Below are 13,097 nucleotides of genomic sequence, written 5' to 3' on the forward strand. Positions count from 1 at the left end.
GGTATATGTAGATCTTACAAGAACATACAGCCAGTTTAGCATTTTAGTTCAAACACTAGTAGAGCAGATAATAATGGTTCTTTTATGCATTGTTGCCGTAATGTTAACGTAGTTAACCATGTGATGATAATGATGTAAAGTCAGGTGAATGTAAAATATAATGTTATTAAATGTACAACCTTCAAATGCAACTTATTCAAAATGTTATTTTGTAATGTTCCTGCAAAAGGAGCCTCGGGCTGCTTACATCTTTATGTTAGTTTTACTTAATTATAAGCAAATTATAATTTTTCATAATTGCTTAATCCCAGTTTTGTTTGTAAGGAAGGATGGCATTAAAAATTATTGTTTGCTCTGCAAAGACTGAAACTCCAGGAGATTTGCACTAAGTGACCCATTTAAAAAATGCAACTTTTTTTTTATCCATGTTGTTTTAGGCAGAATCAAGAAGTGACTTCTTTACCCACAACACAAGTGTGTTTATCACATAACATCATGCTATGGGGCTGTTTTTCTGCCAAGGGGACAGGACGACTGATCCGTGTTAAGGACAGAATGAATGGGGCCATGTATCGTGAGATTTTGAGCCAAAACCTCCTTCCATCAGTGAGAACTTTGAAGATGAAACGAGGCTGGGTCTTCCAACATGACAATGATCCAAAACACACCGCCCGGGCAACAAAGGAGTGGCTCCGTAAGAAGCATTTGAAAGTCCTGGAGTGGCCTAGCCAGTCTCCAGACCTCAACCCCATAGAAAATCTGTGGCGGGAGTTGAAAGTCCGTGTTGCTCGGCGACAGCCCCAAAACATCACTGCTCTCGAGAAGATCTGCATGGAGGAATGGGCCAAAATACCAGCTACTGTGTGTGCAAACCTGGTAAAGACCTATAGTAAACGTTTGACCTCTGTTATTGCCAACAAAGGTTATGTTACAAAGTATTGAGTTGTATTTTTGTTATTGACCAAATACTTATTTTCCACCCTGATTTACGAATAAATTCTTTACAAATCCTACCATGTGGATTCATGGATTTTTTTTTTCACATTCTGTCTCTCACAGTTGAAGTGTACCTCTGGTGCAAATTACTGACCTCTGTCATCATTTTAAGTGGGGAAACTTACACAATCGGTGGCTGACTAAATACTTTTTTGCCCCACTGTACCTCTAACATTCGAATTTGGACAATTTTAATTCAAGCTATTATTTTAGCTGATCAAGTTGAACATTGTCTTTTATGACGCTTATTTGAACTCTCTTGCTTTTGTTGTGAAGATGAAATAACTGAAACAACAGCTTTTAAAACAAATCTCTCTCTCTTTGCTTTTCTCTAAATACTACTGGAAAAGTTAAGTACCCTTTTGACACACCCACTGCCACACTGAGAACAACGAGGTATGAGATACCAGTAGGGGGCAACGTGACACTGAGCTGCTTTGTGGACGGCTCTGACAACTGGACCATTTTGTGGTACAGAGCTGCCACATATGGCTCTAAAGACGAGCCTATGACAGAATATGAAGGGAAGAAAGCTATTAATGTGTCACAAGGAGGTATCTACCACTGCAGAGGAAGAAGCGATTCAGGTAGCATCACACACCAAAGTAATGCTGCCATCATTGAAGACACTCGTAAGTTCTCCTATTTATCTCTTAGTTATGGAAGTTAAAGTTATGTGATCTGTCCTTTTTTTTCCTTTCTCTCAGTAATATTACATTAGCGGAGTATGGCATGAATAAGAGGATGTTTATACAGCCACAAACAGTGTGCATTTTAAATCTTTTATTGGTTTTACATAGTTCTTTTGTAATTTGAAAGATATACATTTAAGTAGTTTACATGACCCTTTTTTTTTTTTTTTTTCCTTTCCCCTTTGGTTCTTTAGCCATCAGAATTGTTGTCTGAAGACCAACAAGGATACCCAATGGATTTACTTTGCCAAATGGATCTTCGTGGCATTGCCGTATTGGTCCATTTGATCGATCTTTGTTTTTATTATTTATTATATTTTATTTTCAGATGTTACAGACGGGACAGACATGAGTGAGGGATAGGAAAGGGAGAAAGAAAGAGGAAGGAAAAGAAAAACAGAAGGGGAGAGGGACAGTGAGAAAGGGGGGGAGAAAATAAATAAAAATCTCCTGGATCACCTGTTGAGAGAAGAATAGAAGACAAAAAAAAACAAAAAAAACAAAGCAACATACTAAACACAACACCATCGCATTAATCTAGCTAAGTGTAAACAGCAGTAAATACTAAATATTCAATGTTGTTGTGCAGCACGCAGGACAGATGTGCTTCGAGGTAGCAGCCAAGAAAGGTGTAATTTGGGTCTACGAGCAGTGAACACCCGTGTGCATACCTGTGTGGATCAGCGTGCTTGTATTCCAAAGGTTTCTCCATGTAACGATCTGCAAGGGAGTGTGGGGGGGGGGGGCACAGCCCCGTCCTCCAGGGTATGAAGCAGGTATGGAGGAGATCAAAACTCCAGACATCCAGAGGCCCCCAGAACACAAGAGACCATGGAAAACCAACAGAGGGGCAGCCGCGCCACTGTCCCAGCAAGAGCTGAGGAGAGTCCCAGATGAGGGTTCACTCAGCAGACGCGGAGCAGAAGCCAGGGGGAGTTGCAGTGACGCGCCCGTGAGCTCCGCCGGCAGCCAGCTGTGCCTGAGTGACCGAGCCCCAGGCCGAGAGGCCGGGGGCACCCCACCTCCGAAGTGGTCCGAGCGAGCCCCAGGTTCCAGGCCCCGATAAGCGGCCGCCAAGGAGTGAGCCGGTGTGTACCTGGACGCCCACCCCCAGACACAAAGAACCACCAACGCACCGACACCTGAGGGAGTCCGCCAACGGCAGGGGAAGTGGTGGTGGGTGGAGATAGGCCTCCAAACCTTGGAGGGCCTGAGGTGTCCCCAGAGAGGTGGCGTCTGATACCCAACCTGACATATAGACACAGACATACAGGCACACACAGACATAAACATCCATTCCCCCCCTCATGCTCTCATGTGCACTCACTCCACACTCAACCAACGTGGAGACAGACATAAAGAGACGCTGTACACACGATCACACTCCCCAAGCATACTCTACAAACCGGGTCTAGGTACCCTTGCCCCTGGAGGGGGGAACTGCACCCAGACCCAGGTGGTGTTACCCTTTTCCCTGCGGTGGGGAGAGGCAGACCACCCCGACTCCGTAGCAGCAGGGAGGCCCCACACTCCAGACCGCAGTCGGACGGCCAACTCCTCCTAGCCCTCCCGCTCCAGCAGGCCGCAGAGAATGGGGGTGGGAGAAGACTCCAAACCTCCCTCCACCCGCTCATTGTAGTGTTGATGCATGTGTGTTCTAAGGTGCAATTAAAACCCAGGAGGGCATGGAGCTACCTGCCAGAGAGCAGCAGGTAAGCCCATAGTCCCTCCTGATAGCCCTCAATGTCTAAGTGTATTTAAAATTGAGAGGTGGGCAACGACGCCAGGGGTGAGGTGTACATGACCCTTTTTTAACTGTGTCTGTAAATATATGTTACTGCTCAGAATTCCAAACAATTCATATCTGTGAATCAGCTGGCTGTTTTAACATTGTTACTATTACCTTACAAATAGCAGATTTCTTATACTTTAAACCCTAAGCTTCTTTTCGGTACTGTAGCCATGCTGACAAAACATGAGAAGTTTGTTGACCAAGCATACCTTTAACATTAACTAGTAATGACTTTATGAATGTCTTCACAAACAGAATTGTAACCATTAGATTATTTTATATAACCACCTAAAAGACATCACTATCTACAGCTGCCATTGATATTAATTTTAAATCTTTTCCCCCAAATTATCTATCAAGTTAACTTTAATAATTCCTTCAAAACATCAATGTGTATCTGAGACTCCATTCCTACAACACTGTTTAAAAAAGTCAAACCATTGCTTAATACTCCAGTCTTAAATATTACCAACCCATCTATCGAATTGGGCTACATATCACTGGCCTTCAAGCTGGAAGAAATTAAACCACCAGTTAAAAAACCATCACTTGGCCCAGCTTGCTTAGCTAATTATAATTATAAAAACAATCTGTCAACGCAAGGGCGTAGATTCGGTTTTGGCATTGGTGGGGACGGGTGTTTCAGCGGGTGTTTCAAGTACACTTCTTCACCGTTTGTGAACAGGAACTTTAGACTCTTTCGAACTTTTTTTTTGTCTTATTGGACAAATGTTTTAAAAAATGTTTCCATTTTTTTAACAAAGTTTTTCCTCTTTTCTCCACTTTCAACAGTTTTTACACTTCTTCACTGATTGTGGACACAGATTTTCCTGAACCTCTCTGTTTTTGCACTCTGGGTTTTACAGTTTCTTGTGAAAAAAAAAAGAGCAAATAAAGAATGTGTTTGTGAACAGGTTATTGCAGTCTGAAATGTAAAGTGAAACTTTATTTGATTACATTGTGTGAATGTTCAGGCATTAATAAATTAGTAATCCTAAAGGAGTTGCTGCAGTTTGTCTAATACTTTAGTTACATGTGAGCCAACGTGAGAGACTGGGTGGGTTTTCCTTTTTAATATATATTACCAACCCCCAGGAACATCCCAAATCTCTCAATCCACCTGAAAGCATGAGTCATGATTAGTGGGTGCCTGCGTGACGATCCACTACAGTCGGTGGAGTACAGTGGTTTTGAAAAGTATTCCCCATTTCCAGAGTTCTTTTAAAAAAAATTTTTTTTTAAACATTTACATTGTTCGGAACATCAGATAAACGTAATTATTAGACAAAGATATCTCAAGGAGCACTTGGTTTAAATGCAGTTTTTCTGTACAATCAGAAAACAATTGTCAAATTGACTCCTACAGAATCGACCCCAAGCATGAAGGGTGCTAACAAAGACAACAAAAAATAACACATGAAGCAGAAGCAAACCAGTCAAGTGATGATTGTCACATTTATTCTCTTTATTCTTTTACATTTTGAATGAAAAACATGAATAAAATCTTAAACAAGTAATGAAACAGTCTCATCAAAGCTTCAAGCTGCATTCATCAGCAAATGTGCATCATAAGTGTCTCAACCATTCATATTTGATTTAAAAACACAACTTTTACATCAGGATGTGAAAGTATTCCTAAAGGAGTTGCTGCAGTTTGTCTAATACTTTAGTTACATTTGACTTTATTGTGAAGGAAAATTTGATAATCCACAAATAATCATTTACAACAATATATTCTGCTTTAAATCTTTACAACTCACAACAGAGAACACAATAAAACTAATAACTGCTGCACACTGACACGTTCGTGTAATTTCCTGGGTTATCTGACAGTTATTGAATCCTTTAAAATGGAAAATAACAAAGTGGTACAAATAAATAATAATCTGAAACCGAGAAACTGATGTTTTACACATTAGTGTAGAAACATCGGGATTATCAGCCTGCAAAGACAAATAATCAGCTGGACTGAGTCAGAGAAGAGACCTGCTGATGTTTCCAACATGAAGCTTGTGTTGGACAGAACAGTTCATTCTCACTGAGGCTGGGTTCAGTAACAGCTGCTTAAAGTTTGGCTCAGCTGAGTACTTTCTGCTCCTATTGGTCAGTCTCATAGACAATAGGGGAAAAATATTTACAGTAAATGTACTCGTCAGCCCGCAGGATGATGAAGTCCTTCCTGTAGTGTCAGAGTGAAATCAGTGGTCTGTGTGGAGTGTTGCTGAATGCTGTCTGTCTCTGCTCAGCAGCAGGAGACTCAAAGTTCATCTGCAAAACGCTCTGAGACATTTCAGACAGTCTGCAGTTCAGCAGGAGGACGCTCTGAATCCTGACTCTGTCCATGTGTTCTGTAGGTCAGAAAAGCAACAACAGCAACAAAAAGTACAACACAAAGTGACGCGCTCGCTATCAGTCCAGCACGTCCTCTTCTGACTCCGTCCCCTCTCAGTCCTCCTGGTTGATCTTCTTGCAGAAACAGGTGTGAGGTGCAGATAGATTCCCACGAGCGTGTTTCTTCCATGAAGACGCGACACTCGTACGTTCCAGCATCCGCAGTCGTCACATTCTCCAGAATCAAAGACACGTCTCCATCCTTCATGTGTCTGTCCTGCAGAGCCACCCGCTTCTTAAAAGATGGATGCTGCTTGGTGGTATCAAAGTGCTCGTCCCGGTACAAGAGCACATATTCTTCTCCCAGATCAGCTCTGCTCCAGTTCACAACTATGAACTTGTTGTTTGGAGCTCGACATGTCAGAGTGACGTTGTTTCCAGACTCAGCTGGGACTTTTTTGTCACGTGTGTGTGAAGAACCGCTGAGCTCGCCTTCAGCAGTGCAAGCCAGGACGCATGCGCAGAGCACGCCCCCGAACAGTGACGTAATTCGGAGTGTAGCCATTCTAGCGGAGAGCAAAGAGGTGTCTCATACATGCTGCTCACACATGCAACATTAATAAACGGAAATTTCTCGGGACCGCTCAGCTTCGGGAATAGCGGCTTGTCTGTTTTGCCTCACACGAAGCTGAAAACACTTCAGCAGCCTCTCTCAGCTTCGGTGTGGACACATCGGCTCTTATGTGCCCAAGTTTTTCTTCAGCCTCTGACGGTAAGTTGAAAACTCTTTACCCACTGAGAGGCTGTGTTTAAGGGCTTCAGCAGACTTGTTCAGGTATTGTTCTCTAGTCCTGCTGAACCCTTAAACACAATTCTTTTCAGATGGGTTCCACTTCGACCTTTGCTCGTTTCACTGTAGTTTATATGATTTTTGGTTTTCAGTCTTAGCTTAGAGGCCCTAATTAAAAATCGTATTCACACCAAAGACGGAGACACGACTTTGGCAGCTTTCTTCCCGTTTTGCCACACAGATTTCGGTCTTTTTTGGGGGGTGGGGGGGTTCTCAACCTAGTTTTTTCACTTTTTCAACTTTTCTGGATACGGTTCTTACAGTTTTCTCAACCTTTGATTTCGTTTTGGACATTTTCCAATATTCTGTCTCTTTTTGGGCAATCGCTTTACACGTTTTTGTTTTTGCTGTTGTTTTTTTGTCTGTTTTTTTACACAGTTTTTACACTTTTCTAACCTTTTTTCTATTTTTGGAGAAGCATTTCACACTTTTGCTGTTTTTTTTAAACACTGTTTTTTCACTTTTTGAACAGTTTTTACGCTTCTTCACCTTTTGTGAACAGGGATTTTAGACTTTCTCCAACTTTTTTTCTTTTTTTTTCTTACGTCTTTTAACGATCTTTTCCGGGTTTTTTTTTTTTAACAAAGTTTTTCCTCTTTTCTCCCTTTCAACAGTTTTTACACTTCTTCGCTGACTGTGGACACAGATTTTCCTGAACCTCTGTTTTTGCGCTCTGGGTTTTACAGTTTCTTGTGTGTAAAAAGCAAATAAAAAAATGTGTTTGTGAACCGAATTTCCCAGAGGAACCCACCCGAGGAATTAATAAAGTTTTATCTTATCTCTCTCTCTCTCAGGTTATTGCAGTCTGAAATGTAAAGTGAAACTTTATTTGATTACATTGTGTGAATGTTCAGGCATTAATACTTTTTGGAAAGCTGAATTGAAAGAATAAAAAGTAAATGTGAAAAGTGTCACTTATCGTGCTGTTTCTTCTTACATTTAGAGTCTCTTTGTTGACGTGATCAAATAAACTGCTGAAGTCTGAGTAGTTTTAAAAGGGAAAATTTGGTTTTAAAGGGATTCTGCTAAAGTGAATGAAATGCTAATGAACCGAATAAAGGCATGAAATGACCTTTGTCTTAGTTAAAAGTGGGTGAAAGGTCAGAGATGGAGAGGATAATAAGGTGGGGCTGAAGATCAGTGAATCTTATGTCAAAACCTAATTGGTTGACTTGATATTAGAGGGAGAGCAAGAGAATGGGATGTGAATGGGGTAAAGTATAAACTTGGATGCCCAGAGGTGTTCATCATCATCATCGTCACGATCGAGAGGGGAGCTGCCATAAGAGGTGTGACTCAGAATTGGCCTGCAGGGCTACTCAGGTTTCTTCGTATCAGGCCAAGCAGCAAAGACTCCTGTGCAACAAGGCAGTCAGGCTGGGCGAGTCCTCTCACCCACCTCAGCTCCAGAACCCTGCATTATCTACTGCGTGAGATTCATCGGATCAGGGATCAAGACGTTGTTTGTCAGAGAGCTGAAATCAGCTTCCTGTGAAGGAGTTTGGTGGGCCTACCGATCAAAAGCACACAAAGTCTCTTCTGGGTCAAATTTGTTTTGTAGCTATTGAGATCAGCTTTAGATGAACCAGTGTGGCTCAAATAAAAGAAGATGGGGGTTTGAGGGAGTGTTGAAACTATACATGCCATGTCTGTGTGTGGTGACAGAAGTCAAGGAGACCTGGATTCAGCTTTGAAAACATATTCTGAGACATGTTTGTCAGATGGATGGAAAGATCATCGTCACGTGGTTCTCAGTGACTGATCGTGACTCATGCTTTCGGGTGGATTGAGACATCTGGGATGTTCCTGTGAGTCAGTAACAGAGAAAAACAGGAGTGGGCCTCTCAGTGTGTCCACACGCTGCTGTCTGCATTACACTGAGTGATAAATTCACCTACTCTGTGAACATAAAGCAGAAACAAGAAGAAACTTCAACATATTATCCTGTCACAGAGGAAGCTCTCTGTCAAACCTTATTCCTGCTTCAGACTGTGGTGGCAGAGCAGAGCTTCATGTTGTCTCTGATTACAGTAACAGGTCCAACGTGAGAGACTGGGTGGGTTTTCCTTTTTAATATATATTACCAACCCCCAGGAACATCCCAAATCTCTCAATCCACCTGAAAGCATGAGTCATGATTAGTGGGTGCCTGCGTGACGATCCACTACAGTCGGTGGAGTACAGTGGTTTTGAAAAGTATTCCCCATTTCCAGAGTTCTTTTAAAAAAAAATTTTTTTTTATACATTTACATTGTTCGGAACATCAGATAAACGTAATTATTAGACAAAGATATCTCAAGGAGCACTTGGTTTAAATGCAGTTTTTCTGTACAATCAGAAAACAATTGTCAAATTGACTCCTACAGAATCGACCCCAAGCATGAAGGGTGCTAACAAAGACAACAAAAAATAACACATGAAGCAGAAGCAAACCAGTCAAGTGATGATTGTCACATTTATTCTCTTTATTCTTTTACATTTTGAATGAAAAACATGAATAAAATCTTAAACAAGTAATGAAACAGTCTCAAAGCTTCAAGCTGCATTCATCAGCAAATGTGCATCATAAGTGTCTCAAAATTCATATTTGATTTAAAAACACAACTTTTACATCAGGATGTGAAAGTATTCCTAAAGGAGTTGCTGCAGTTTGTCTAATACTTTAGTTACATTTGACTTTATTGTGAAGGAAAATTTGATAATCCACAAATAATCATTTACAACAATATATTCTGCTTTAAATCTTTACAACTCACAACAGAGAACACAATAAAACTAATAACTGCTGCACACTGACACGTTCGTGTAATTTCCTGGGTTATCTGACAGTTATTGAATCCTTTAAAATGGAAAATAACAAAGTGGTACAAATAAATAATAATCTGAAACCGAGAAACTGATGTTTTACACATTAGTGTAGAAACATCGGGATTATCAGCCTGCAAAGACAAATAATCAGCTGGACTGAGTCAGAGAAGAGACCTGCTGATGTTTCCAACATGAAGCTTGTGTTGGACAGAACAGTTCATTCTCACTGAGGCTGGGTTCAGTAACAGCTGCTTAAAGTTTGGCTCAGCTGAGTACTTTCTGCTCCTATTGGTCAGTCTCATAGACAATAGGGGAAAAATATTTACAGTAAATGTACTCGTCAGCCCGCAGGATGATGAAGTCCTTCCTGTAGTGTCAGAGTGAAATCAGTGGTCTGTGTGGAGTGTTGCTGAATGCTGTCTGTCTCTGCTCAGCAGCAGGAGACTCAAAGTTCATCTGCAAAACGCTCTGAGACATTTCAGACAGTCTGCAGTTCAGCAGGAGGACGCTCTGAATCCTGACTCTGTCCATGTGTTCTGTAGGTCAGAAAAGCAACAACAGCAACAACAACAAGCACAACACAAAGTGACGCGCTCGCTATCAGTCCAGCACGTCCTCTTCTGACTCCGTCCCCTCTCAGTCCTCCTGGTTGATCTTCTAGCAGAAACAGGTGTGAGGTGCAGATAGATTCCCACGAGCGTGTTTCTTCCATGAAGACGCGACACTCGTACGTTCCAGCATCCGCAGTCGTCGCATTGTCCAGAATCAAAGACACGTCTCCATCCTTCATGTGTCTGTCCTGCAGAGCCACCCGCTTCTTAAAAGATGGATGCTGCTTGGTGGTATCAAAGTGCTCGTCCCGGTACAAGAGCACATATTCTTCTCCCAGATCAGCTCTGCTCCAGTTCACAACTATGAACTTGTTGTTTGGAGCTCGACATGTCAGAGTGACGTTGTTTCCAGACTCAGCTGGGACTTTTTTGTCACGTGTGTGTGAAGAACCGCTGAGCTCGCCTTCAGCAGTGCAAGCCAGGACGCATACGCAGAGCACGCCCCAGAACAGTGACGTAATTCGGAGTGTAGCCATTCTAGCGGAGAGCAAAGAGGTGTCTCATACATGCTGCTCACACATGCAACATTAATAAACGGAAATTTCTCGGGACCGCTCAGCTTCGGGAATAGCGGCTTGTCTGTTTTGCCTCACACGAAGCTGAAAACACTTCAGCAGCCTCTCTCAGCTTCGGTGTGGACACATCGGCTCTTATGTGCCCAAGTTTTTCTTCAGCCTCTGACGGTAAGTTGAAAACTCTTTACCCACTGAGAGGCTGTGTTTAAGGGCTTCAGCAGACTTGTTCAGGTATTGTTCTCTAGTCCTGCTGAACCCTTAAACACAATTCTTTTCAGATGGGTTCCACTTCGACTTTTGCTCGTTTCACTGTAGTTTATATGATTTTTGGTTTTCAGTCTTAGCTTGGAGGCCCTAATTAAAAATCGTATCCACACCAAAGACGGAGACACGACTTTGGCAGCTTTCTTCCCGTTTTGCCACACAGATTTCGGTCTTTTTTGGGGGGTGGGGGGGTTCTCAACCTAGTTTTTTCACTTTTTCAACTTTTCTGGATACGGTTCTTACAGTTTTCTCAACCTTTGATTTCGTTTTGGACATTTTCCAATATTCTGTCTCTTTTTGGGCAATCGCTTTACACGTTTTTGTTTTTGCTGTTGTTTTTTTGTCTGTTTTTTTTACAGTTTTTACACTTTTCTAACCTTTTTTCTATTTTTGGAGAAGCATTTCACACTTTTTTGCTGTTTTTTTTAAACACTGTTTTTTCACTTTTTGAACAGTTTTTACGCTTCTTCACCTTTTGTGAACAGGGATTTTAGACTTTTTCCAACTTTTTTTCTTTCTTTTTTTTTCTTACGTGTTTTAACGATCTTTTCCGGGTTTTTTTTTTTTTACAGTTTTTTACAGTCGCTAACAAGCATTTGTCCAAACAGTTGTCACATTTGCAAAACTCTAAACACAATTAGCACAGCATCGGTCTGTTGTGGCCATACCATTCACACATTTCATGTCGTGTTCACCCAATATGCAGTCAGTGAACACATTTCCACAATGCTTACATTTTCTTAACAGACAAGTTATACCTCCCAACAAAACTATGGACTGTTCTTGTAGTATCTACGAATGTTAACACACAACATCCCACAATAGCAAAAACAATATCCCAAACCTTAGATACAGTATAAAAACCTCTGCTTCTGCAATGATATGTCGGTGGATCCGACATACCAGGCGGTTTATCCCAGGTGCATCGACTTGGATAACATCAGATGTGATGTTGATGAAAACATGTGGCCTAACCCTGAAGATCGCAGAGATTAGATGCAAATCTTTTGCCTTTTTTTAGCCCCCCTCCCCCTCCCCCCCTTTTTATCTTGGCTTTTTGCTGTTGTTTTTTTGTTCAGAATGCTCTTGTGTGTTTCATGGATATTTTGTTCACTGTAAGCAATACTGTAAAACTTTCTCTGTCCTATCATACCGTGTTTCTACTGTACCTCCTGTGGTAAACAGTAAAGAAACAAAAACTTGTTTGCTTTTTACTGGAATGCTTTTGAATGTGAACATTACTGTACATGTGGACATACAGTTACCAACCAAGACATTTCTGGTGTCAATATGGTGGATTGCATGTTTCGCATGCAAATACCTGTGAAACTGAAACATAAATGTCTATGCAGTTTTTGTAATGTCAATAATAGCCAGTATTTTGAAACCTGGTGTACTTTGATTGACTGCATGTACCTTGTGAAGTGAAAACAAGTGTTATTCTTTGACAGACTAATTTCATTTTGAGTCAGATTTATAGTGTTTTTGTACAGTTAGTGTGTGCAGAGAACGATGTGTTCTAATTTTGAAATGAGGAGTTAGTATATATTTAACAAAGTGTATTTTTGGGAAGGATATTATCCATTTGGCCAATTGTGTTTTGTAGGTGTGGGTCTGTGTTAAGAGTTTAGAAAAAGTATCTGAAGTATGGGTAGGCGCTTGTTAGCGACTGTAAAAAACTGTAACAAAGTTTTTCCTCTTTTCTCCCTTTCAACAGTTTTTACACTTCTTCGCTGATTGTGGACACAGATTTTCCTGAACCTCTGTTTTTGCGCTCTGGGTTTTACAGTTTCTTGTGTGTGTAAAAAGCAAATAAAAAATGTGTTTGTGAACCGAATTTCTCAGAGGAACCCACCCGAGGAATTAATAAAGTTTTATCTTATCTCTCTCTCTCTCAGGTTATTGCAGTCTGAAATGTAAAGTGAAACTTTATTTGATTACATTGTGTGAATGTTCAGGCATTAATACTTTTTGGAAAGCTGAATTGAAAGAATAAAAAGTAAATGTGAAAAGTGTCACTTATCGTGCTGTTTCTTCTTACATTTAGAGTCTCTTTGTTGACGTGATCAAATAAACTGCTGAAGTCTGAGTAGTTTTAAAAGGGAAAAATTGGTTTTAAAGGGATTCTGCTAAAGTGAATGAAATGCTAATGAACCGAATAAAGGCATGAAATGACCTTTGTCTTAGTTAAAAGTGGGTGAAAGGTCAGAGATGGAGAGGATAATAAGGTGGGGCTGA

At 41.0% G+C, this 13,097-nt stretch overlaps 2 protein-coding genes across 2 annotated transcripts; both read right to left on the reverse strand.

The window, feature by feature from the left end:
• Positions 1–5,047: 5,047 nt before the first annotated feature.
• On the reverse strand, positions 5,048–7,027 carry LOC113018088 (uncharacterized). The gene has a single exon (XM_026161157.1). It carries the CDS (start codon positions 6,374–6,376, stop codon positions 5,771–5,773), a length of 606 nt encoding a protein of 201 aa, XP_026016942.1. The 5' UTR covers positions 6,377–7,027; the 3' UTR covers positions 5,048–5,770.
• A 2,258-nt stretch (positions 7,028–9,285) lies between these two features.
• On the reverse strand, positions 9,286–11,199 carry LOC113018086 (uncharacterized). Its single transcript, XM_026161155.1, has one exon. It carries the CDS (start codon positions 10,554–10,556, stop codon positions 9,948–9,950), a length of 609 nt encoding a protein of 202 aa, XP_026016940.1. The 5' UTR covers positions 10,557–11,199; the 3' UTR covers positions 9,286–9,947.
• Positions 11,200–13,097: the final 1,898 nt, after the last annotated feature.

This window comes from Astatotilapia calliptera, unplaced genomic scaffold, assembly GCF_900246225.1.
Source record: "Astatotilapia calliptera unplaced genomic scaffold, fAstCal1.2 U_scaffold_4, whole genome shotgun sequence".
Classification (NCBI taxonomy): domain Eukaryota; kingdom Metazoa; phylum Chordata; class Actinopteri; order Cichliformes; family Cichlidae; genus Astatotilapia; species Astatotilapia calliptera.